This window comes from Podarcis melisellensis (assembly GCF_964234715.1).
Source record: "Podarcis melisellensis genome assembly, chromosome: 13".
Lineage (NCBI taxonomy): Eukaryota > Metazoa > Chordata > Lepidosauria > Squamata > Lacertidae > Podarcis > Podarcis melisellensis.
In genome coordinates, this window is record NC_138545.1 from 19,632,113 (window position 1) to 19,658,621 (window position 26,509).

A 26,509-nucleotide genomic window follows, 5' to 3' on the forward strand; every position below is an offset into this window, starting at 1 on the left:
TTAGGTGAAAGGGGGGGTTGGCACATCTCCATGCCTCACCCCCCCCCATCACCTTTCACAGTGTAGGCCTGGAAGGTGCTGGACTCCTGTCGAAATCCAGCTCTTGAGATTTGAGAGGTGACGAGCAGCAGGGCCTCTTAAAGAGACGTTTCCAGTCACTTTTGCATTCATGGTGTTGGACTTGAGGCTGCAGGCCTCAGCTTACCCGTCTTGAGTAGTCACTTCACAAAGGGGTTCTCTTGGGAGGAGGGAGAATGAAGAGTGAAGGTAGTTAGGGCTTCTGTGTCCTGGGAACCAGGACTCATAGTTTCTATGGAATCGGGATTTGGACACGGGGGAGCAGACAGCCACAAGACCTCGGTCCTGTATGGGGTGCTACTTGCCTGTTAAGGACTAGCTTCTTTTCTTCCCCCTCTCAGTTGGCTTTTCATGGGTCCTTGCATGAATGCTCCCCTCCCCTCTGGCACGTAACACTTGCTGAGTCCCCATTTATAACTTCTCCTGTCTTAACACACCAACACCTTCATCTTGCATGCTTGGTTAACCAGTCACCTTTCTTGCACCTACCCTGGGATGAGGCCAGAATAGCCGTCATCCTGTTTGGGACGCCAGCACAGGCGAGTCTGGCGATCTGATCGGCAGGTGACTCTCCAAGAAGAAGCATCCTAAATAAGTTGGCCGAGATGGTTGGGCCTTGGACACACGGACATTCTGATGCCTGGTCGGCCGTCCTTTCCACCGCATGCCATTTTTGCCTGCACTGTGTGAAATACGTCGGACTTTTGTGTTTTCTTTTTCTGCCTTTGTTTTCCTTTTCACATTTCCTCGTACACCTTCCATCTGCTTCTGGCTTGCACCTCGTCCCGCTTCTTGCTTCCTTCCTTCCGCCTGCCCACTCCAGCCACAGTTTGCCTTCATCACCCCTGTTCTGCCCATCCCCAGCCCTATGGGGCCTTCCATGTGGCGGCAAAGCTTGCGCAAAACAGGGATCATTCTGGTGCCCCAGAAGGAGCAAAAAGCTGCAGTGAGTGTCCCATGCAGATGCAAGGAGGGTGTGTGGAGAGAATGTGCCATTGTGGGTGTCGTTTTCCCCATTAATGGTCTGGCACAATTGTCTCTTAAGCTGGTCCCTTCCAGATGTTGGGCCACAATTCCCATCATTCCTGTTGGCCATGCTGGCTGAGGCTCATGGGAGCTGGAAACCTAACATCTGGACGGCACCAGCTCAGAGAAGACTGGCATCGTGAGACCAAGGCCTTAAAAGAAGCTGAGCATTCTCTTGCCTGGCGAGTCACCACTGGCTGTGTGTTTTGAGAGCTGCATTAATCAGATTATTGTGGTGGACCAGGCCCCCCTCCTGGTTGGGAGGCTTTTGCAGGGGCCTTCAGTACCTCCAGTCCAAGCCACTGCCACATACAGCAAACACGTTCTCAGAGCACCAACCCGTGTACATACAAGAGAGAGGTATTGGGAGACTGGAGGGAAACCTCAAGAAATTATTGGGATGCGGGGGAACTGTGGCGGGGCGGGTTCTAAAAGTGTCCCAACAGTGGGCATGAAATGATGACTGACAGTGGGGGGATGGGGTGGCATAGTTGGGGGGAAAGAACTGGGGTATCCTTGAAAGGGGCCTGACAGGCTGGCAGGAACCCTAGAACAGGAGGGTTCCAACCATGCAATATTTTCTCGCAGGTCTCTCTTGTATTTCCTAAGGCAGATCCATTTGCTAGAAATGGGAGTACTTGGCGTGACCAGAGACTTTTAAAAATATGCCAGCGAAAAACCTGAAAGTGTCTTTTTGGCCACTGAGTGGAACTGGGCTAGGTGGGTGTTCAGTCTGATGTGTGCAGCAGGGGCAGCTGGTGCTTTGTGGTTTCCCGCGAGTGCGGGTGTGGGATTTTATTTTTATCGAGGGAGAAGGGGGTTCCCCCTGCAGATATAAGATTGCTGATACTTGGGAAGAGATAGCAAGAGGTAGAGGTTGAAAGTGAGCTGCTTGTGGCCTGTGGGATGGTGTGCTTGAGGACCAGGAGTCCAGTGGGCTACTCGGGGGGGCAATACTAGGTTGGGGCCGAGGCTGCTGGGAACCTGGACACAGAGAGCAGCACGGCTCGGCCTGGGCCTGTCTGAGTGGGACGGGGAAGCCTGGCCACCAAGCCAAGGGCTTCCTGCGAAGGGAGGCGATGCGGAATGTGTTACTGAAAGGGCTGCGGTCCAAGCCTTCCTCAGCAGGGAAGCCGATGCAAACTTCTCAAAGCTCAGCAACTTCCTGACCAGCTTTCAATGCTCCATTCTGCCAAGGCAGCTTTCCAGGCCTGCTCACCTGCCATGAACTCTGCTCTGAAAGCTTTCCAAGATTCCCCAGGGCGGATATATTATGATGTGGCTCTTGACGGTCCTCCTCATTAAAAGCGTTGGCTGCTCTGCTTTGGAATGTCCAGTCAGCAAGAGCCGCCAGTGGGGGGGGGGGAGAGGAGAGAGGGGGAGCTCAGGGCAGCCTCATTTTGAGAGAGGCCCCCCCAAGTGCATGGAGGTGGGAGTTGGCCCCTGGCATGGCATTTGTTGCAGCCCTGACACTTGCACCCCCCTCCCCCGTCCCACATGCCATGTTGGACTTTGATGCCAAATATCCATATACACCCTTCCTTGTTGCAACCTTGAGTGAAGCGTTGCTTGTTAGCACTCCCAGGAATGTCATTATGCAGAGGAGAGAGGCCTCCATAGCTTGTCTGTTTAACAGAAGCTATTCCCCAGTTCTGGGCAGATCTCTCTTGTGAGTGCGGTGGGGAAGCTACAGAGCTGCATCCACCCAGCGGAGCCAAAATCCAGTCCTTTAACCTACTTCCATGCCAAGACTTTGGCCTGGAACATGCAAAGCAATAACGAAACGTCTCTTGAGCATGTGCAGGGTGGCCTTCTCCCAGCAACCTTGGCGGCATGCAAATCTTTTTGAGTTGAGGATTCCAGGGAGTTGGTGGTTTTGACCTTCCCTGTAGTTCCTCTTGTTTGGGGAAATCAATGCTGGGCACTTGCTTTTAAATCTTTCTTCCTGTAGAGACAATCCCAGGAGGTGTTGCTTCCTTCCCAAGGGAAATCAGGAGGTCTGGTCTCCCAGCTCTTGTCTGCACCAAGCCGAGCCCTCTTTCCTTGATTTGGGACTCATAACATCCTTCATCTCCCCCCTAGTCCTTCTCTTTGATCAGAGTTTCCCAAACTTTGGTCTTCAGCTTTTTGGGGGGCTACATTTGCATCATCCCTAGCTAGCAGGACCAGTGGTCAGGGATGATGGGAATTGGGGTTGTAGGAAGGAGGCTGTGGCCCGCCCCAGGTGTCATCCTTGAGGGGGGGGGGTGACAAAATGGCACACTGTGAGGGGCAGCACTTACCACAGGGCCTGGCCTGCAGCAGGCCTGAACCACGCATCTCTCCTGGGAGTGGCTTGGGGCCCCACGCTGCCCAAAACAGCAACGGTGGGGCTTTCATCCATCCACCAAGCAGACTCCGTGGACAGCTCCCCACACTGCCCCCCCCCCCCGGGCGGCTCGCCCTGCCCCCACCGCTCTAGGTACCGGAGCAGCTAGCTACGCCCCGATGGGAATTGTAGTCCAAATACAACTGCAGACCCAAGTTTGGGAAACCCTGTTCTAGATCATTGAGAGCCCCGTTCTCTAGCAGTGCTTGCTTGTTGTCCAAGGAGCTGTCAGGTTCTGTGCGAAGGACTGAGCATCCCCACATAGCCCTGCCTGGTTATTCCCTGCTTGTCCACTCCTAACTCCATTGCCCCGAGTTTCTCAAGTTCCCTCCATCCATCCTGACTCCCCTTCCTTCCTCTTCTCCCCACTTCCTCTGTCTCTTTTCTCCTCCCCTCCCACTCCCACCCCAACAGTTCTCTGGAGGCTCCAGCCGCACCATGGAGCCAGAGGACACGGCAGCTCCTGCCACCTGGAAGCAGAGCCTACGGAAGACCAGCAGCTTTGGGGTGCTGCAGGATGCAAAGTTGGAGGAGGAGGCGGCTGCCAAGGAGGGCAGTGGCATCAAGCGGTCGGCATCCAGCCCCAGGCTTGATACGGAGGAAAAGGTAAGCTGTGCCGTTACAATACCTGAGTGAGTAACCTTGGGGGGGGGGCAGCATTTCAATTCAGCTTGGCAGCGTTGGATTGGAGCAGAAGCAAGGATCTTTCCATTTGCTATGATGGGGCAGTGAGAAGAGGGTTGCACTTTAAGGCTCTGCTAGGTGCAATTAAGATTCATTCTGTTTCTTTCCACCAGTTGGCCTCCTAAGCAGTTTATGGTTTGGGTTGTTTTTTCTTTTAAGGGTGAGATTAGATTTAAAACAGTGTCAAGTCAGATAAGAAGGAAACCAGCAACAGACAAAACAGTGCAGCAGACGGCAACTGAAAATTACCAAGCAGTCTCGGATTGTATCTCATCTGGCAGATTGGGAAAGCACGACAAGACTTACCTGGGTGCCTAAAAATGGCAGAATATGTAACAGGCAGATGTTTGGGGAGCACATTTCATCATCAGGACAGGGGTGGGGGCACCCAGAGCAGGGCACCTGCCAGCAACCTCAGTTGCATACAGGAGAATTTCTATTTGTACATTGCGTATCCCTAGCAACATCTTGTGATACAGGCAGGCTTGTGTGCATTCCATTTGCTTTCTCTCACTTGGAATTTAGCTTTTGGTGTTCATTTTCTTAATGTTTAAAAATAGTAAGCTGCTAGCCCTTAGGGCTGCACAGGTATTCTTGAAGCATTTTGGAGAAAGCACAGCTGGAGGAGGGCAGGTGGGTCTTCCAGGGATCCGAAGGCGGAGTCTTCTGCATAGGACACCCTGCCACTCCCCACCGCTAACAGAAGCAGTATTAAGTTACAGGAAGCAAGCAAATAAGTAGAAACCATAAGCCAGGGGTAGAGCATATGCGTTTGCATGTGGAGAGTTCACTCTCTTAGCATCTCTGCTTGGACAAATGGATCTTGGGAAGCAGAGCTTGGAAAGTCCTTTGTCTTGAGGCCTTGGGAAGTCTCTGCCAATGAGAGGAGAAGATACGGACTAGAAGGACCAATGACTTGTAAAGCAGCCTCATTGGCTCACCTTTATGCAGGACCCCTCATTCCAGCTGGGTGGCTTCTCAAAAGGGGATTTCAAAGTGTGTGGGGTTCTACCATGGGTGTAGCCTCTTCTTTGCCCTCTTTCTTTCTTTCTCTCTCCCTCCTTCCTCCCCTCTCCTCCTGACCCCAACCCATCACTGCCTGTTACACCTGCAGCAAGACATCCGGGAGCTCTTACGGAAGTGGAACAAGAACCCCATTGGCCCAGGGTTAGCCAATAGGAGCACAGCTTCTGAGCCAGCGGGTGATGCGGTAGGAGCCTCTGCCCATTAGAGGGTGTGGCTGATTACCTTGCTTGCTTGCTAGCCAGCTTGTTGCATTTGGGGAGGGGGGTTAGGCATGTGGGGCTTAGCTTGAGAGCCATGGGTTTGTGCGGGAGGGAATTCCCTTGGGCAGCGAACCCCCCTACCAGGGTCACTGGGGGACAAGAAAAATCTTATCCGGAGTGTCCTTTTCCGTTCCGCCCTTTGGTGTGGTTTTCCTCTTAACTCTTCCCTCGCTCCCTTGTTTCTTTGACCTTTCTCTTGTCTCGGCCAAGCTACTCATAAGCGTCGCTGCCGTGTTAGGCATCGGGCTCAGCGCTGCTCTCTGGTAGAGCAGTGCCTCTGGTATCCGTCAAGAGAGTCATGAATCATCGCTTAAGACAGCCAGAGCGTGTGGTATCTGGCCAAAAGCACAGTCAAAGCTTACCAGGTCTCCAGCTGGCCTCTGAGATGCTCCCCCTCCTGGGCAGAACGCGAATTCACAGTGTTAACAGTAACAGCACATGGGATTCCCCATTTCCCCCCTTTTTACAGAGCAAAGAGCCACGCCTGGCCCGCGTAACTCCGACCCCAACTCGGCGGATATTTGCCCTCCCAGACACGGAGCCCCATCGGGATCCCAGGCGAGCGTGAGTAATCGACCGGCAGCGAGCCAACATGTAGCACTTGGGATTCCAGATCGTTTTCAGGGAGACACTCCGGTTTGAAGCTCGCTGCAAGATGGGATGGATCTTCCCTTCTGTTTCAACCTCACATGGTACCCTGAGCATTAGAAAGAAATGTGATGAAAAGGAACAAGCTGAGTTGGTAGTAAGGCATTCTGCCCTTGACTCTGGGGGAGTGCAAAAGGAATACAAGCCACATTCCTTTTTGTATTCCTCTCTGCGCTCTGGAGACAGGAGCGATGTCCAATCCCTTCCTGAACCGGGTCGCCTTTGGACGTCATTGGGCTTCCTGCTCCCATCAGCCCCAGCCAGCGTGGCAAGAAGCAGGGGATGATGGGAGTTGTAGTTCAGAGACCTCTGATGGGCTCTAGGTTGGGAGACATAAGATTAAACCATGGAAGCCTCGTTGCCAGGTCAGCTGGGATGAGCCTAGAGCTGGGTTCACCTGAGAGAGAGGTGTGGTATGAAGCAAGGCTCACTTGTAGAATCAAGACAGATAGGAGGGGGAGCAGGGGAGCCTCCGGAAATTGCTGCTGCCTGGCCTTCCTGCAAGCTCCACTCACCTTACTGGTGGTTAAGAGCATGGGCCACGTTCCTGTGGGTACTCAGCTTCTCGGGCGGATGTGAACTCTGTTGTCTGTCTTCAGCACGTCTCTTATCTTGCCTTTTCTGTATCTTGTTCTCATTCCCCTTTCACCATCTGTAATTTGGGGCTGCTGACAGTAGTGTCCAAAGTGACAATAGGTCTGAAGTGGATTTTAAGGGTGCTTGGGTTATTTAATTATTTCATAGAACACTCTTCCTAAAGTTTATCACTGAGCACAAATGGTTGGCAGCATAGACTTTGAAGGAGGAATTCTGAGACTGAGTCTCTTTAAATAGAAGTCGGGTTGCTTTGGGAATGTAGCTATGTCTTCCCTTGTCCATAAGACAGGATGAATTAAAGATTTGCCTTGCTGCACTGGTGGCGAATAAAATACTAACATTAAAAATAATTTGTGCATCAGGCATGCTGTATATAGCAAGTTCAAAGGAGGACCAGCCAGTGTGGAAAAGCCTCTGTGGTCAATTCTAGGTGGTTTGTGGCTCATACAAGCAAGAGCCTGTAACAGGGGTGGGGGCTTAACTCACAAGTTTGGGAGACCCCTGGGTCAAAGCAGGAGATCTAGGTAACCCTGGGGTTGTTGTGAGTGCAAGTGAAAGGCCTTTTCAGGGACCTCCTCTGAACACGCTCTCTTCCACGTGCTGTCTCTCTTTCTCCCTCTCTTCTGTCTCTCCTCCCTCCCTCCCTCCCCGCAGAAACTTAGAAGGTGGCCTTCAGATGAAGATAGACACAGCCCTTGCCCCACACCAGCCCCCTTCTTCCACTGCCATCAGCTCTGGCATGGATCCCCGGGACCGCCGAAGGTGAGGGTTGGTGGGGCAGGCAGACTACGGAAAGCAATTAGGGTCACAATAGGCGGGCTCGTCTCTGTATCCAAGGAGCAGGGTTTCCTTGTTGATGTGGCACCGGCCAGTTCTCTGCTTCTTCTCTTATTTCTATATAACCTTTCCTTTTCTGTTGCCTCTTCATCACTGTTACGCTGGCAGCCGCATCTTGGTGCCCGGGGGACGGGGTAGGGGGGAGCAGTGCTTGCTCACCAGCTGCTTTTGCTGACTCTGATGTTGTAGAGTTGGGAGGGGGCTGAGGGTCATCTAGTCCAACCCCCTACAGTACAGGAATCTCAACACATGCCCCCCCATCCAATTTGAAACCATACCAGTCCCTGATTCTTGCAATCGTGCTAGCAGTGCATGGAGTGTTAGGGGAGGGGTAGTATCTCTGGTGGGAGAACACGTCATGCTCCTTCGGGGTAGTTTGTCCCCCTTTGGTCCCCACCCTGCACTCTGCTCTCACTGTGTGCCTCCTAGAAGCTAGGAGTGAGCTTATCTACGAGGCATCTGACCTGTCTCAGAGCGTTCTGTGCCCAGTTAAGCAGGCTGAAGAGGGCATCAGAGGGAGGGCAGGCTTGCATTTTCCCACTCCACAGTCAAGAAGGTGGGAGGAAACTACCAGGGTAGGCAAAGGGACATGCCTAGCATTGCAGTCTTACCTCGGAAGTCGAATGGTATCCGTTCCAGAAGTCCGTACAACTTCCAAAATGTTCGGAAACCAAAGCGCAGCTTCTGATTGTCTGCAGGAAACTCCTGCAGCCAATCGGAAGCTGCGGAACCCGTTTTGGACATTTGGATTCCAAATAACATTTGCGAACCAGAACACTCACTTCCAGGTTTGCAGCATTTGGGAGCCAAAATGTCCGAGTGCCAAGGCATTCAGGATCCAAAGTATGACTGTAGTAGTAGTAGTAATAAATTTATCATTTGTACCCCACCCATCTGACTGGGTTGCCCCAGCCACTCTGGGAGGCTTCCAGCTTATAAGAAACGTAGTAAAACATTAAACCTTAAACAGCTTCCCTATAAAGGGCTGCCTTCAGAGGTTTCCTAAATGTTATATAATTTACCCATCTCCTTAACATCTGATGGGAGGGCGTTCCCCACAGTGGGTGCCACTACCGAGAAGGCCCTCTGCCTGGTTGCATAGTGCTTCCTTCCCATTACTGAAGCAACCAGCCAGGGCTCTGAGGTGGTTGGCAAGAAAGGGGAGGCCCCTGGAGCAACGGAAAGGGCACAAAGAGAAAGCCTTGTAAATAGTGCCCAAACCCTCCATTCCTCTGCCAGGTCGTACCAGACGCCCGTGCGGGACGAAGAGTCGGAGTCCCAGAGGAAGGCCCGTTCGAGGCTCATGAGGCAGTCCAGGCGTTCCACGCAGGTAGGTGCTGGTGCAGGTCATGGGGGTTCAAGCGTGGAGGTACCGCTAAGCAGACCAAAAGAGGGGAATAAAGGAATGCGCTTGTCTGGCCTAGCTCAGAGACTTAACAAGGAACTCTTGCTGTGTAGTGCCAGCATCAGCCTCTAGGTGGCGGGGTGGTTCTCTGTTTGGCGCATCGCTTTCATGTGCCTTCCCTTCTCTTCTCACTTCAAGGGTGTCACCCTCACGGATCTGAAGGAGGCTGAGAAGACCATGGGCCGGGCTGGGGACTCCAGAGCAGCCCCGGAGCAGCGAAATAAGGAGGACGAGAAGCATGACAAAGATGGAGAGCAGCAGTCCCAGGAGACTACGGTAGAGATGGCAGGAGGCACAGGGGCTCTGGTGGGGTGGAGGACATGGCAGCCAAGCCAATGGAGGAACTTCTGGCTTGCTCAGAGGGAACCATAATAGGTGAATCTATTCCGAGGCTATTGCTCTGATCTCAGGTGATTAGAATTGTTACCTGCCTTTTCATGATACAGATCTTCCCAATACAGGTAAAATCAAGCTAGCTCATGGCAGGCTGTGTGCGGTATCCGCTTCCAACTTTCATGACAGGTGCTGGGTTATTTGTATCCATCAGACTGCATAGTGTGGGTTCTTCGTCTGCCCTGGGTTGGGTGGGAGCCTGCTGTGTTTTTGCACATCTCATGGTGCAGTGGTGCCCATCACCCAGTCTGTTTCACTCATTCCTTGCTTTCGTTTGGCCCTCTGCAAACTGCTGCCCTGTTCCCTTGTGCCAGCGTGCAGCCTATGTGTAATCTATCTCCCTTCTTGCTTTTTCCCTGATCCTAACCCTGCTGCCTCATGCAGGACTCTTCTAGGAGATTCCGGCTTCCGAGTTCAGAAGGTTCTTCGGTTTATACTGTGAATCCGTTAGTGGTGAATTCGCAGCCCAGAAAAGGTAACAACTTTTGCGCCCTCTTTCCCTTTCTGTTTTTCAACTCCCTCATTTGGCATGTTTAGCTTGGGGCCTGTAGGAACTCCTGTACTGCTGCAACTTTCTTTTAAACCTTCCACAATCTCTCCTGAGCTCCATTGCTGATATTGTAACATATTCAGTCTATTGGCATGCAAGGACCTCAGCTCAGCTGCGTCTTTTTCTGTCCGCGCTGCAGTCTCAGAAGCCGAAGATACCAGCTCAGAGGCAGATTCGGATCTACGGAACAGACTCGCCATCAGGGACCGCAGGAAAGGCCGACGGATCGTCTCCGGAATGGGAGGGAACTCGGAGGTGAATGCGGCAGCGGACTTGGTCGGGGCTGTTGCGCTGAAAGGAGGGCAGAGTTTCAGGACCATCTGTACGGGGCTCTGTGCCGTTCTGTCGTCGAGAACGCGGCAGCTGCCTTTACTAGCACCCAAGTTGTCTGCACAGGCAATTTAGGGGAGAGACCTTAAACCCACCCAACTTCTCCCCCCCCCCATTTAGGGTGAAGATGATGAAGACAGCGAGCAAGTCAACAATGAAGATCCATCAGGACATGGCAGGTAGATTCCTCTTTGGGATCCAGCACTTCAAACTGGGGTGTGGAGAAGGGGCTTAGAGGTTAGGTTGACTCACGAGTTGCTGCCTGCCTGCTGATGCTTCTTAGTACTAATGCCATTCATATTGTAAGGTAAAGGTAAAGGGACCCCTGACCATTAGGTCCAGTCGTGGCCAACTCTGGGGTTGAGGTGCTCATCTCGCTTTATTGGCTGAGGGAGCCGGCGTGCAGCTTCCGGGTCATGTGGCCAGCATGACAGCCACTTCTGGCGAACCAGAGCAGCGCACAGAAATGTCGTTTACCTTCCCGCCAGAGCAGTACCTATTTATCTACTTGCACTTTGACGTGCTTTTGAACTGCTAGGTTGGCAGGAGCAGGGACCGAGCAACAGGAGCTCACCCCGTCGCGGGGATTCGAACCACCGACCTTCTGATCGGCAAGTCCTAGGCTCTGTGGTTTAACCCACAGCGCCACCTGCGTCCCAATTCATATTGTAGAAAGACATTAATGCTGGCCTCAAGATGATGGTGGGGTTTTTTTAACGGTGAACCCAAAATAGTGCAAGATCCAATAGTCTTAATATGCAAAACTTGACACGTGGTTTTGCTGATGTGCCCAATCCTTGTGCCTTAACTTTATGACCATTATTAAAATTATGTGCCCACCTGGATTGCACAGTGTGAGGAGCCACCTGAGGGGTGACCTCCCATAATATTGGTCCCCCTTTTCTTTTTCAGCGAACACCTAAACAGCGTCCTGTCAAACCGGACAGCTCCCTACAGCTGCCAGAGACAGAACAGCAATTTGGGCTGCAAAGAGGAACCTGATCACTATTACAAGAAAGTTAGTTGTTTTGTTTGTTTTCATTTCAGGCATTTATTCCCCATCCTCTAGCCAAAAAGGGTCTTGGAGCAACTTACAGAAATGAGTACTAAGATTTCTTAAAAGGTCATGACACGCAAGGAAAAAGGAATGGGAGGGAGGAATGGGAGCACAAGTTCACAAGTTATATATCAACTCACATGATTGGAAGTTGGGGCTCCTGGGTTGAAGGGATATGGGTGGGAAAGGGATTCATAGGGATCTCAGTACCTTATTCGGTTTATTTTACCGTGTGTGTGTGTGTGTGTGTGACCCTAAGCTGTATGAAGATCTCGTGATCGAGAATGAAAAACTGAAGGAGCAGCTACAAGAAGCACAGCTACAGCTGACGCAGATCAAGCTGGAGCTGGAAAGAGTGACCCAGGTAAGGAACAGGGCAGAGCAGAAGCTTCTCGGTTGGGTGGCAGCTGGGCTGGGACATGAACAGCAACGGGCAGCTCTGCGATGGATGTGGTGTGTTTTATATATACCTGGTTTCCATGCATACCTATTGAGATACAGCGTTATTGAGATAAGGGGTGTGTTGAATTTTCCAGCTTTCAAATCCCAACAGTGAGGGGTGCTAAAAAGTTGTAAGATGACCTGGGAATTCAAAAGACATTTTAATATAATTTAGTTTTGCTTGGTAAGTAAAATGTGTGTAAAATGCCCTATAAATCATTAAAAATGATTGCCAAGTACTTGGAAGTTGTTATTATTATCATCATCATTATTAATGTAGCATTACCTGACATTTTCAGAAGGTAAAATTTAAATTCTTTGGTTTCCTGAAAGCAGTTTATGTGCTCCTTCATCCCGTGCCACCCCCCGCCCCCATTTTTAGCACAGTCTTTGAAGGGGGTAGAATTTTCATTTAATACAGGCATCCGCAAACTTGGCCCTCCAGATGTTTTGAGACTACAACTCCCATCATCCCTAGCTAACAGGACCAGTGGTCAGGGATGATGGGAATTGTAGTCCCAAAACATCTGGAGGGCCGAGTTTGGGGGTGCCTGATTTAACAGAAAAACAAACCCCCTCTCCCCCTCAAAGGTTGGGGGCTTCATTGTGTTGGGTGCCCTACGTTGTGTGTTTTGTTTCGTTGTTCACCCACAGAGGCAAGAGCGTTTCGCCGAGCGGCCGGCTCTCCTAGAGCTGGAGAGATTTGTAAGTACCTATTTTTGCCTCTCCTTTTCTTCCCTTGCCGTGTATGAAGGATTCTGCTGCTTCAAACGAACTGAATTGCAAGACTTGTTTGATGCCTCCTGCTGGAGAAGCCTGGGAACGAGCCCAGCTCTTTGATAGTCACAGGAAGGGATACTATACTAGAGTGAATCCCTCTGCTGCCCCCTGTGGGCCCGGAGGGGTTATCCTTTCGTTCTTTAGCGGAGTGGGGGGGTAGATGCAGGTGTACCCCAGGGGTTTCTGAGATTCTTATAAAGTATGCTTTGGTGTGTCAACCTTGGTCTTACCCAGCCAGATGCTTCTTATGATCTTAAGCAAGAGTGTGTGTTCAGGATCACTTAAGAGTAGGCTAGTTACTGCTAATCTGTAAAGAGCTTCGTAAAGCTAACGCACACACAGTACAGACTGTGTACTGGTCAGACTGGCAAAAATGTATAAAAACTGTAGTGATGTCTGTTGGAGATGCAACAATGGGGCAGGAACCTTTCTACATATGTGGTGGGAGTGCAAAGAGATAGTGGGATTCTGGGGAAATATCTATAACAAACTGAAAAAGATGTTTCGATTTTCATTTGTGGGGAAAAACCAGAATCCTTTCTCCTAGGTATCATGTCAGAGGAAATAAAAAGAACTATCAGACCAATATTTATGTTTGCAACTATGACGGCAAGGTTATTGTTTGCCAAAAATTGGAAAAGTAGCAGCATCCCAACTAAAACAGACTGGTTATCTAAAATGATGGACTACTTCCATATTGCCGAACTAACAGAGAGGATAAGAGGAGATATGGTACAAAAAGTGAATAAGGAGTGGGCTATCTTTAAGGAATACATCAAAATTTATGTGGAAAAAGTAGAATTTCTGACAGATATTGAGTGAATCCAGAAAATGATTAGAGCGAAAGGAGAGTAAAGTCAATATAGAAGAAGACATTAAAGAAATAATGAAATGCGTTTAAGCTAGTTGGAAAAATAAAGTAGCGTAATAAGAACGGCTGGAAGTCAAGTCACTTGGTGGGTGTCCGTGTGGGGTAGGTGTGTAGGTACGTTGATATATACAGTATAGGTAGGTATTATATAGAGTAATGTAGGTATGTTTTATGTTATGAAAATAAGGTAGTGTGTTGTGTATGTGTATTGTGTAAATGTATATGTATGTGTTTTATATGTTAATAAATTTTATATTAAAAAATAAAAAATAACGCACACACATAGGTGGCATTTTAGGACACACAAGACTGAAGTCAGCCCACTTCTGCCCTGAAGGGACTGGCTTTCCCTAAATACATTCTTGGAGCTCCCCTGCCCCTTTCCCATTATCCTCACCTTTCCCTCTTCTCCCTCCAGGAACGCCGAGCTTTGGAGAGGAAAGCAGCAGAGCTAGAGGAAGAATTGAAGGTAATTCCCACCGGGTTGGATGAGCCGTCAGGTCCCATCCTGGAGTTTGACGGAGAGAAGCTGCGGCCGGGGGGGGTGGGGGGTGGAGGATTTTACCAGGCGGTGCAGGTTTTGTCTAACTCGTCTTCTCTCTTGCAGGCTCTTTCGGATTTGAAGGCAGACAACCAGCGTCTCAAAGACGAAAACGCCGCTCTAATCCGTGTGATCAGCAAACTCTCCAAGTGACCGCCGCTGCCACCGCCCCGACTCCTCCCCCCTCCCAGGGGGGAGATGCAGGGGCCTTATTCCGCACCCCACCTCCTTGTGTACCAGATCCTCAATCGGAACAGGAGACATAACGCAAGGCTAGGGGTGGCCAACTCCCTCTTCACCACTCAAAACACTCCAAACGTGGGGGATTCTGAGCCTCGGCCAATCAGACACCCACCATCCATTGTTTTACACAGAGGGGCCAAGTTTTTCTCACCAGATGTGATGTCTCCAGCCCAATGTCCTCCCCATCCCCTCTCCCCCCCCCCCCCCACCCTCCCTCCTCCTCTCCAGAGACAGTATTTATTTTGTGGCTTCCTTTTAAAAGTGATGCTATTTGCTTGTTGCTTTTCCTTTAACGAACGAAGGGAGAGGGAATGACGGGAGCCAGTCTTTCTGGGGGCTCAAGAGGAGCGAGGGGGCCTTGATGTCATTCTCCTGACAGCAGGCAAATAAGAGTTTGCTTCACAGGTTGGGAAGTTTTTTGAGGCTGTGGGCAAAGTCGAGTTAATGGGGGTCCCCTGTTAACCGGCAGGATATCTTGGGTCATCGGTGTTGCCCGTAGCTTTGGCCCCATAGCTCTGCAGCTCAGGAAGACCGCTGTCTCAAGGCTGCGCAAGGGAAAGGGTGGCAGGACCCAGTCCAAGAACCCACTCACATCCTGCCGAAACAAACCAGTGCATTTGACAATTGGGTTAGTTCTCCCAAGAGGGCAGCAGAGTTGAAGGTGGCAGCCAGGTTTTAGAGCCGAGGCTGGCAGCTGGCCTGGAAGTCGGAGAACTTGAGCAGACGAGTTTAAAAAGGGGATGTGGTAGCCCTGGGTGTGTGTGGGTGTGTGTATGTGCATGTACGAGAGCGAGAAGCGCCTTAGCACTGTTTAATCAGCGGGGAATTGTGGGTAACGGTTGGGGGTTTTTTATGGTCTTTTGGGGTTGGCTGCCACTCTCTAGAGCCAGACGGACAGGAGAGTTCTGTGGTGGCATTAATTTAGGAGCCAAGATAGTATTGCCTGTGAAGATGAGGCTATTAAGTGCCATAGCTTGGGGTTGGGGGAGACAGCTGCAGGGGTGGGGCTACATGGGGAGGGTCTTGATCTCTGCTCCTGTTCTTCGCTTCCCTCAGCATCTCGATTTTTCAGGTGCGAGTGTGGCTTGGTCCCTTCTCCAGCGTCCTATAGCGTCCAGCCTGGCTCTGAAGGATGCTTCTAGTGTTCCCTTGCCTGAACCTGAGGCCGAATCCCAGGGAAACGGTCTCATTCCCCTTCCCGCTGTCTGGACAGTGCCCCCCTCCCCACAGCCTTCTGCCAACGCCCAGTCCCGCTGTGAGGATCTCCTGGACGTCTTGTAACCCTGGGCTGTGCAATGAACAGCATTGGCCATATAAGTCCACATTTGTCATTGTCCCATTTGCCAGCTACTCCACTCCTCCTCCTCCTCTTCCAGGACCTGTGCCTCCTTGACCTCTCGTATTCCGGTTTGTTGGATGCTGCCGCCACCGCTTTCCTAGAGGATGCATTGGGGTGGGGGGAGTGTCCATTTACACGGCTCTCCTCCATCCTTCTTCCTGCACGCACACAATCAAATATTTTCAATGTTAAAACTGAGGGCTAGAAGTACTTCCAAGTGAAACTGAGGGCTAGAAGTAATTCCAAGAGAAACGGGTCCAAAGTACTACCCTGAAAATCCTGTCTCTGTGTGTGTGTGTTGTTTTTTTCCTGCGCTATCATGAGCCAAGATTTCCTCCGCCAAAATAAATAAGTCCCTTCTTTTCTACCATGTCACCCCTTTCTCTTTTCTTCGCCCACTCCTTTTTATTTTTATTTTTTTTCCTCTCTCTCTTTCCACCTGCCCTGATCTGTGAACTCCCCCTCCCCAAACATATCTGTACATAACAGAAGTATTTTCTATATGGTTGCATCGCCAAGAAAAAAAAAACAAGAAGAAAAAAATGCAGAAAAACCTAAATGTGCAATATCGCATGAGTATTTTTTTTCCAAAGAAGTCTCTATATTGTACTTGTTTATTCAGCAGCTCAGCTGCATATGTTTTAAAGAACAGGGAATTGAAATTACCGTGTTGAATATAATTAAAAATAAAAAAGATTGCTCCTTAGATGTGTTTGTTTCTTTTAACATGTTAATGTGCCTGGTTTTGGTTGGTATAGTGCGGCCTTCCTTAACCTGCTGCCTTTCAAATGTTGGGATTACAATTCTATCAGCCCCAACCAGCACAATGGGAATTGTAGTCCAGGATTTCTGGAAGGCTGTTTTAGTGGATAGTGCGTGTTGGATTTGGTTCTAATTCTTCCTTAAGCCCTAACCCTTCAAGCAGTCACTATCCACACATAGCCACCTGGTAGAAAAGGGCTTGTTTAATCTGTTTTTAATGGATTGTTAACTTTACAGGGATTGTGGGTTCAACAAACCCAGATAGATGTGCCAATGACTCTTCACTGTGTTGGCTAAATAGAGCCAGCTCTATTCAAAAGACTGGATGTTGCTGGATCCCAGTTGCTGTGGAGCAACAGTAATAGTAATAATAATAATTTATTATTTGTACCCTGACTAGTAGCGGAGGGCTGTTTCTGGTGCCCTGCCTCGGCTTTCCAGAGTCATCTGATTGGCTGCTGTGCAAAACGGGATGCCAGACTAGATAGACCTTAGGTCTGATCCCTCTGTTTTTTTTATTGATAAATGCATGGCTATACAAGGGGCTCCACGTCAGAAGGCATAAATACAGGACCTTATAGCAATTATTAGCACCAGTACCTGAATCAACACTTTATGCTCATGCAGGTGTGCTCTTTTGGAAAACCCTGGCTGAAACGGCCTGCTGACTTTGGAAAACCCAGGTGTCCTGGCTCTGACCTAGAGCACCTGAGTCAGTTTGTGTTGGCTGGGCCTGTCTGCTCTCGCTTGCTCAGCTACACCTGTTTCCTCCTTTGCACTTGGCCTTGTCCCTCTAAATCAGTTATTTCCAATTACAGGCTTCTTGCACAAATGTGGCTCAAGTCTCTTGTCTCACCTAGCCTCCTTGCTTTTGATCATTGCTCTCTGCCAAACTCAGATCAAAACGACACTTCTCACTGTGCCAAGACCTTTGCCACAAGATTGCGTAACTCTTGCTCCCGCACCCCCAGGACAAACAAAAGGTAGCTCTTCAGATTAGGTTCTTACGTCTGGGTGATTCAGGCTGTTCTTAAGCCTCCTTGGGCTAAAATTAGAGCTGGTCTCTGCCCCACCCTTTCTCCCCAGGCCAAACCTAACCTTCAGGAATGGTAAGGATGCTGTGGCAAGGTGTCACCCCTCGAGTAAGGGTGATCCATCGGATCTGGGCATCCCTCTAGGCAGGAAATGCGGCCTCCTCCCTCTGGTCCAAGCCGTCCCTCTTTGGCACCACCTCATAGTCTTGGCCTCTCAGATGCAAAGGACTAGAGCAGTGGTTCTCAATGTGAGGCACACGCCCCACAGGGGGGCAATTTGATTTTTAAGGGGCAATTCAAGAACCAGTTAACAGGGAACTTTTTGTTCTAGGGGCTTCATATGCACTATATAAATATATATTGTGACATACACATCTTTATTACATGTTTTGAAACTTCATTTGCAATTTTTTCATATCACTTCGTTTCTTCTTAACAATTTCTTCGTGATTTCTTCCTCAGTACTTCAACTGTCCTTTCGTTCTTCTCTTTCATGGATGCCATGTTCTTTGGAAGCATGTTTAAGACCAAGTTAATGGCCTTTTGGGGTGCGGGTGACGCTGTGGGTTAAACCACAGAGCCTAGGGCTTGCCAATCAAGGTTGGCGGTTTGAATCCACGCGACAGGGTGAGCTCCCGTTGCTCAGTCCCTGCTCCTGCTAACCTAGCAATTTGGAAGCATGTCAAAGTGCAAGTAGATAAATAGGTACTGCTCTGGCGGGAAGGTAAACGGCATTTCCGTGTGCTGCTCTGGTTTGCCAGAAGTGGCTTAGTCATGCTGGCCACATGACCCAGAAGCTGTCTGCGGACAAACGCCGGTTTCCTCAGCCAATAAAGCAAGATGAGCGCTGCAACCCCAGAGTCGTCCGTGACTGGACTTAACGGTCAGGGGTACCTTTACCTAATGGCCTTTTAGGCTTTCTCTACATGAATAGGAGTTCACTTTTTGAGTAATAAAGGATTATATGTCACGAGGGGGGGTGTCAGGATTTTAGAGGTACTTAGGTGGGGCATAAGGAAATCAACCCTGAGTGCTCACTGGAAGGACAGATTGTGAAGCTGAGGCTCCAGTACTTTGGCCACCTCATGAGAAGAGAAGACTCCCTGGAGAAGACCCTGATGTTGGGAAAGATGGAGGGCACAAGGAGAAGGGGGCGACAGAGGACGAGATGGTTGGATAGTGTCTTCAAGGCTACCAGCATGAGTTTGACCAAACTGCGGGAGGCAGTAGAGGACAGAGGTGCCTGGCGTTCTCTGGTCCATGGGGTCACGAAGAGTCGGACACGACTAAACGACTAAACAACAACAACAAGGTGGGGCATGGCCAAAAAAAAGGTTGGGAACCACTGAACTAGAGGCAGGGTAGAGGTTTGGAGGTTGCCGACTTGCCCGGAGCCCTAATTTGTTTTCCACCTGTTTTCTAACACAGTGGTACCTCGGGTTACATATGCTTCAGGTTACCTACGCTCCAGGTTAAGAACTTTGCTTCAGGGTAAGAACAGAAATCGTGCTCCGGTGGCGCAGCGGGAGGCCCCGTTAGCTAAAGTGGTTTCAGGTTAAGAACGGACCTCCGGAACGAATTAAGTACTTAACCCGAGGTACCACTGTACATTTGTTTTAGACCACCTTTGTCATCTGTGACATTAGAGCTCCCACTAAAAAAATATGACAGCTTGGTGTCAGAAGGGGAGGGGAGTCTCTCCCCCAACTCTGGTAATAGGGTTTTTGTCCTCCCCCCCCCCTAATTCCGCATGCTTAGGTTTCTTCCTGTCTCAGGGTGGATCCTCTTTGAGACCTCCCTCCGCTATGGCATGCTTTCATGATGTGGGAACGCTGGCTGTCCTGCAACTCTGACAAGTTGCATGTCAGGTTCATGGGAGCTGCATTTTTAAGGTATTAATCAGCATTAGTACATTAAAATGTATGGTGGTGTTTTTTTTAAAAAAAAGAACTTTATTGTTCTGCTTGTGTGTTTCCTGTGCTATAGCAACCCAGAGGCGTTAAAATGTACACAGCCAGTTTTGGTGGTTTATGAGGAAATGATTTCGCTCTGCAGCCCCACCTAGCAAGAGAGGCCTTGCTGCAGCCTTGCCTACTCCACTCCAGGGCCCCACAGACAAGGCTCCCATCTCCCAATAACTGTGGCTGCATCGCACTAGTCAGGGGAAGGAACTGTAATTTTTCTTGCCAGAGAGCATGCTTTGGATGCAGAAGGCCCTAGACTCAGTCCCTGCCTCTCAAAAGGAAGATTAGAAGATATCCAGGCTTTTAGATTTATGGCATCAACCTTTTTTAGGATTCCCTCTTGTTAAATATTAGACTGGCTGTTCTTTTCTCAGCTCCTGTTCACAACCTTTCTCTCCCAACAAGCCTTTTACGGTAAGTAGAGATCATTCCCAGTCTGCCTCTGTACTGGAATGTGTGTGTGTGTGTGTGTGTGTGTGTGTGTAGCTTTCCATGTTTCAGTTATTTTATCGCTTATGTGTTTGCTGCTCCTTTGGGAGTTAGTGCAGGATGTGAGTAAGCAATACTAATGATCACCCTTAAAAATAGAGAGACACCCCATAGCTGCTGCCCGTTAGAGTAGACATCACTGAACTAGATGGGCAAAGAGTGTGACCTGTTCTGAGGCAGCCTCAAGGATGTTGTTCTGTTACCTACAGTATAAAACATATCCCTGCCCACTTCACTCACACCTGCGTCTCATTGACACATTTTACACATCACTTGGGAAGACAGGCAAACTAATACCAGTGTACTGGAAGAAGCAAAGATCACCAGTGTTGAAGTAATGATTCTTCAACTTCGTTGGACTGGTCATGTTGTGCAGATGCCTGGTTATCGTCTTCCAAAGCAACTACTCTATTCCGAACTTCAAAATGGAAAGCGTAATGCTGGTGGTCAACAAAATAGGTTTAAAGACTGTCACAAGGCAATTTTTAAAAAATGCAGTATAAACACCAACAATTGGGAAGCACTTCCCTGCAAGCGCTCTATTTGGAGAACAGACTTTACCAAAGGTGTCATGGGCTTTGAAGACACTCGAACTCAGGACGCAAGGGAGAAACATGCTAAGAGGAAGGCACGCTTGGCAAATCCACACCGTGATCAGTTCCTACCTGGAAACCAATGTCCCTGCTGTGGAAGGACGTGTGGATCCAGAATTGGCCTCCACAGTCACTTACGGACTCATTGTTAAAACCGTGTTTATGGAAGACAATCTTACTCGGCTACAAGTGATTGGCAAAGAAGAAAACATCTCCCTGCCTTCTCCTTCATGCCTGCGTCTCATTGACAGCGGGTAAGAGAACCTACTGTAAATGAGTACACCAGGCTGGAAGTGAGAGCCTTGCAGTGTTGCGTAACAACTAAACAATGAGAGTGTGCAGTAGGAATGTCCTTTGATACTTTTTTTTATAGCCTGCGTTGTATTGACACCTGAAACTGGCTGGGTGGGGACACACTTGAGCTGCTACTGTTCCTGCTTCGTTCTGGATCTTTTCAAAAGGAGACAGAACAGAGAGCATTCTTTTCCTCTGTGAACACACAGAGAATAATTTCCTTACTTTGGTGGGTAGGGTAGCTGCTTCAGGCAGCTGTCACTCAAATGTTTATATCCTCCTTTTTCTCTGCCGTTAAACTCAAAGGGTGGGTGTACAGGGTCCCCCATTGGCCGAACCCAAACTCGTGTAGCTTCTGCCAGTGGCTGCCTTATGTACCCTCTGACCTTGGCACTTCATTGGTCTGTTCTGATGGGCCATTTCTGAAGCACACAAGAGGAAGTTGCTGTACATAGGAGGTTGCTGAATACTAAGTGAGGTCATTGGTCCATTTAGCTCAGCATTATTGACAACTGACTGGCGGGTGCTCTCTGGAGTTTTAGCAGGGCTGGATTAACCATTAAGCAAAAGAAGCACGTGCTTAGGGCATCAAGGGAAGAGGGGCACCATAGACATTTTCCATTGCTGGATTTACCATGGACCATATGCTGCAGCTGAAAAAGAGGCTCCAACTATAAATGAAAATAATAATAATAATGTGTTACCTCGTAAGTCGAACGAAATCCGTTCTGAAAGTCCATTTGACTTCCAAAACATTTAGAAAGTAAGGTGCAGCTTCCAATTGGCTGCACAGAAGCCCCAGATGTTGTGTCGGACGTTTGGGTTGCAAAGAATGTTTGCAAATCGGAACACTCACTTCCGGGTTTGTGGCGTTCAGGAGCCAAAACGTTCCATTCGTTTGACTTCCAAGGTACAATTGTATACATTAAATGATATACATTAATCTTGGGGATACAACAACGAAATGAGAATCTGGTAAGTGGTAAACTGCCACTTGGTCCACTAAGGCTCATGTGTTTGTATTTTGAATTAGATAGAAAGGGGCACCAAATACTTTAAAGTGCTTAGGCAGCTAAAGGTCTTAATCCAGCCCCGGGTTTTAGGCAGGGTCTATCCCAGCTCTGGGACGCAGGTGGTGCTGTGGGTTAAACCACAGAGCCTAGGACTTGCCGATCAGAAGGTCGGCGGTTCGAATCCCCGCGACAGGGTGAGCTCCCGTTGCTCGGTCCCAGCTCCTGTGCACCTAGCAGTTTGAAAGAATGTCAAAGTGCAAGTAGAGAAATAGGTACCGCTCCTACGGGAAGGTAAACGGCGTTTCCGTGCGCTGCTCTGGTTCGCCAGAAGCGGCTTAGTCATGCTGGCCACATGACCTGGAAGCTGTAGGCCGGCTCCCTTGGCCAGTAAAGCGAGATGAGCGCCGCAACCCCAGAGTCGGTCACGACTGGACCTAATGGTCAGGGGTCCCTTTACCTTTACCTTATCCCAGCCCTAACTGGAAGTTGCAGGGATTGAAACTGGAACCTTCTACATGCAAAGCACACAAGCACAGCCAGTGTTGGAAATCAACACAACCTGACACCCTTTTGATTACATGGCTAGCAGGTTAGCTGGATAACCATTCAGCACAGCTATTTGCCTTGTCATGCACACACAGAGCTCAATTTAACTGACCTCGGCCAAGACATGATGTGTTCATGCAGAGCAAATTGTTCCAGGCGCCTTGAACAAGCAAGAACCATCACATGCTATAGCACAGTGTTTCCCAACCTTTGGCCTCCAGATGTTTTTGGCCTACAACTCCCATCATCCCTAACTAGCAAGACCAGTGGTCAGGGATGATGGGAATTGTAGTTCAAAAACAGCTGGAGGCACAAGGTTGGGAAACACTGCTATAGCAGACCAAAACAAAAAAGATAACAAAAGTCTATAAATGCAAATGGAAGTTTATTGCCTAGGTTTCGGGAAACACCTGTAAAGCGGCTTGAGCCAATGAGGACTATACAAAGCTACCAGAAACCTAAGTGAATTTACCTCAAAAGTTACGAGCAAGTTTAGCAAAATATGGGTTACCAGAGAGAAATACTAAATAGGAGCTTCCATTAAGCCTAAATATAAGAAACGAGATTACATAGCTACCCCAGACATGTTATATAGACCATGCTCGTTTGAAAAGGGTCCTAAATGTTTGCCGTTCTCTGCAAAAATGCATTGGACAGCCAACACTTCCTTTAGAACCCAGAAAGTTCCCCTTCCCCTTTGCTCCGCCCAACTTGACTTTGTTCCACTCCCCCAAATCAGTGTTGCCTTCAATGTTAAAACTGGACAAAACTGAAATGCCTTTCCCCCTCAAATTTTATTTTATTTTATTTACAAAAGTATTTTTTTATATATACTCCTACCAAAACAAAACTTCAGGGTGGTGTATAACAATAAAACAAATGAAAGTAGCTAGCTGGGTTTGGGGAATTAAACAGTGGCATAGGTCTGTTACTGTGAAAGTCTTAGACATGCCTGGAAGTCAAAAGTGAGGGTGCCTGACTAATCTCTGCTGGAAGCACAGAATGGTACCAGTGGCATGAAATACCCAATACAGTACTTCTAGCAGAGACCAAGCAGGCCTCTGTAATGCAGGGGACAATTACCAGTATTCCTCCAGCTGATTTTCTCTTTCCATGGCTTGTGGCTTGTGGCTTTTGCATATCGTTTAGCTGTGGATTTTTAGAAGAGAGAAAAGGAATTTTGGACAGTTTTGAGGTCTGGTTGGGGGGGTGACTTCGGGCCTAGGTGGGGTCACCTGTCCTCACCTCCTTCATTGTAAATCCCGGGAGATTTTACAAAAACTAAACCATTCAGTATCCCATTATTACATCCATCAAAGCTTATTTACACTGTTGAATTTATCTTAATGCTGCCAACCTTTTCAAGTGTACACAATTTCCCCCCACATATTCAATAAACATTTTCTCTAAATGTATGTTCTTCTTTTTCTCTTATTCTGTATGTTAAGTCTGCAAGTTGCGCATATTCCGTCAACTTAAGTTGCCATCCTTCTTTAGTTCATTTTCCATTTTGGGGCTAACAAAACACTGGCCACATTAGTGGCATACATAAATAACCTTTTTTGACACCTGGGAATATCTGTCTGAATTATCCCCAACGAAAAGGACTCTGGTTGTTTTGGGAAAGTACTTTAAAAATACTTTTTTACTTTCTTGGGCTCCATGATCACTGCAGATGGTGACAGCAGTCACGAAATTAAAAGATGCCTGCTTCTTGGGAGGAAAGCAATGACAAACCTAAACAGCATCTTAAAAAGCAGAGACATCACCTTGCCAACAAAGGTCTGTATGGTTAAAGCTATGGTTTTCCCAGTAGTGATGTATGGAAGTGAGAGCTGGACCATCAAGAAGGCTGATCGCTGAAGAATTGATGCTTTTGAATTATGGTGTTGGAGGAGACTCTTGAGAGTCCCATGGACTGCAAGAAAATCAAACCTCTCCATTCTTAAGGAAATCAGCCCTGAGTGCTCACTGGAAGGACAGATCCTGAAGCGGAGGCTCCAATACTTTGGCCACCTGATGAGAAGAGAAGACTCCCTGGAAAAGACCCTGATGTTGGGAAAGATGGAGGGCACAAGGAGAAGGGGACGACAGAGGGTGAGAGGGTTGGACAGTGTTCTTGAAGCCACAAACATGAGTTTGACCAAACTGCGGGAGGCAGTGGAAGACAGGAGTGCCTGGTGTGCTCTGGTCCATGGGGTCACGAAGAGTCGGACACGACTAAATGACTAAACAACAACTTTAAAACATTTTTTTCAATTCATTATGGATTATTTCCCAATACTTTTTTATCCTTTTGCAGGTCCACCAAAGATAAAAGGTCCTTAAGCTGCCTTGGACCCAAGTTGTTAAGGGCTCTGTACGGTGACATAAAAGCCTTGAACCATCTGAATTGATGGGCGTTCAACAAACTCTGTAGATCCGTCATATATAATGAGCACAGATGCAGGCGTTTTAGTGCATAGACACGTGCAAGGAAAATGACCACAGCTTCTCCCCATGCACGTACAATGCCTGCAAGCACGTTTTGAAGCATGCCCTCATTTCCCTCTTCCTCCAACCAGCTGACTCCAGAAAAAGCCCTGCCACTTTTTCCCCCTAGCAAAAGTTTCGTTTCAAATACAGGTTGGTGTGTGTGTTCCTGAGGCTTTTTTTAAAAAAGGCACCTGGTGAGTGACTGCTACCTGCCCAGGTATGCAAGGGGTGTGGTTCAGCTGACAGGCTCGCCCTCATAGGGACTGGTAAGTCTCAAGCCACATCGGTAGTTTCTACTTGCCATGTCAGATGCCACCAGCTGGGTGTCCAAAGCAGAGATGGTTGAGAACTGAAGAGAAGGACTGCTGCGTACAAGGTAAGTCTAAAAGTATGGTGGCAGCTTGTGGGGGGAGAGGGGAGGGACAAGCAGGGAGCCTGGGCTTTGTGGGGATGGAGCCTAGTGAGTTGGTTGCACCGAGGGAACTTGGTCCTCAACTCTCTGGTGTAGAAAAAAAAGAGGCCTTGCTCAGTTGGCTTTCTTCTGGCAAGGTAGATTTTTTTCTGAGAAGGGCAACATTTTGGACAAACAGAAGCACTTGATTTGCAGCAGGGACCGCGCTGTGGCTCCTAAAATGGGAACCCTTTTATATGGAAGAAACCCAGATAGGGGTTTAACGTGGATCTTATCAGTTGCCAAACAGAGATCACGTTGTTTTTCTGGTGAGAGGGGGCTGGAAAGTAAGGGGGGGGAGGTCTCTTGCAAAGCATCCAGAACTTAAGTTGCGTTCATTGTGTTTCTTAGTAATTGACTAGAACACTGACTGGCAATTATACTTCCACAAATAAAAAGGGTAGAGACTTTGTTTTTAATTGAAAGTTGAACATCACGGGGAGACCTGGAATACGCGCAAGGGGCCCGGCCCCCAGAGTGTTGGTTGTGTCATCGATCCTCCCCACCCACCCAAAAGCTTCCACATGTACCTTTAGTTTTAAAGAAGGATTGAGCAGAGATAGGCCTGCACATGCCAGTTTTTTCTCTTAACGGTATTCTGCGTGTGTCAGTCACATTTTCCCACTGCCGCCAAAATCCCCTTGAGGGTGTTTGTTCTGCTTCTCTTTCCTCAGTGTTGGCTAAATCCCTTTTTACACAATTTCTTGCCGTGAGATCCAGGAAGCTCTAGCCCAGGGAGCTGCTATTTTGAGGCTTTTTGGTTCTGAATAGGAAGATTACAGATTTGCGTGGAACAGAAAAGAGATATGTTGTTTAAAAAAACACCAAGTGTGTGTGTGTTTGTGTGGTGATCTCTCATGTAGTAACGAGAGAACCTCCAAACATACGCAGAAAGGCTTTCCTTGCCAAAGCATCAAAAGCTAGCCCTACATTTTTCGATTGCAGCTGACTACTGTAAGTCATACTCAGAGTAGACCCACTTTTGTCCATTGGTCTAAGTCATGGGTAGGCAAACTAAGGCCCGGGGGCCGGATCCGGCCCATTTGCCTTCTAAATCTGGCCTGCAGATGGTCCAGGAATCAGCGTGTTTTTACATGAGTAGAATGTGTGCTTTTATTTAAAATCCATCTCTGGGTTATTTGTGGGGCATAGGAATTTGTTTATTATTATTTTCCCCCAAAACATAGTTCAGCCCCCCACAAGGTCTGAGGGACAGTGGACCAGCCCCCAGCTGAAAAAGTTTGCTGACCCCTGGTCTAAGTGTTCTCATTAGGGGTTCATAATTGCTTCAGCATACATATGCCCCTCTTTTGTTAAAGGCTTTGACACCAAATATGTGCAAGGGTTAAATCTGAAAATATTTAGGTCTCTGGTCCGTTTATTTCATTTTTACAGTTATGTCCTACCTTTTTGT

General features: G+C 48.7%; 2 protein-coding genes across 5 annotated transcripts in view; both read left to right on the forward strand.

Moving 5' to 3' along the window:
• Positions 1–16,180, forward strand: part of PPP1R12C (protein phosphatase 1 regulatory subunit 12C) — a 38,865-nt gene extending 22,685 nt beyond the window's left edge. The window contains exons 10-23 of one of the 4 annotated variants that reach the window (XM_081884941.1): positions 3,887–4,078; positions 5,271–5,366; positions 5,912–6,006; positions 7,342–7,449; positions 8,764–8,854; positions 9,068–9,205; positions 9,707–9,797; positions 10,012–10,127; positions 10,323–10,381; positions 11,115–11,220; positions 11,519–11,623; positions 12,355–12,405; positions 13,770–13,820; positions 13,959–16,180. In XM_081884941.1, the coding sequence (XP_081741067.1) occupies positions 3,887–4,078; positions 5,271–5,366; positions 5,912–6,006; positions 7,342–7,449; positions 8,764–8,854; positions 9,068–9,205; positions 9,707–9,797; positions 10,012–10,127; positions 10,323–10,381; positions 11,115–11,220; positions 11,519–11,623; positions 12,355–12,405; positions 13,770–13,820; positions 13,959–14,045 (1,386 nt within the window). In that variant the 3' untranslated portion in view covers positions 14,046–16,180. The remainder of the gene's footprint in view (positions 1–3,886; positions 4,079–5,270; positions 5,367–5,911; positions 6,007–7,341; positions 7,450–8,763; positions 8,855–9,067; positions 9,206–9,706; positions 9,798–10,011; positions 10,128–10,322; positions 10,382–11,114; positions 11,221–11,518; positions 11,624–12,354; positions 12,406–13,769; positions 13,821–13,958) is intronic. The other 3 variants (XM_081884943.1, XM_081884942.1, XM_081884944.1) reach the window with 3 other exon arrangements.
• Positions 16,181–24,863: 8,683 nt separating this feature from the next.
• Positions 24,864–26,509, forward strand: part of EPS8L1 (EPS8 signaling adaptor L1) — a 34,134-nt gene continuing 32,488 nt past the window's right edge. Inside the window, exon 1 of the mRNA XM_081885946.1 lies at positions 24,864–25,020. The gene's annotated coding sequence lies outside the window, so the exon portion shown is untranslated. The remainder of the gene's footprint in view (positions 25,021–26,509) is intronic.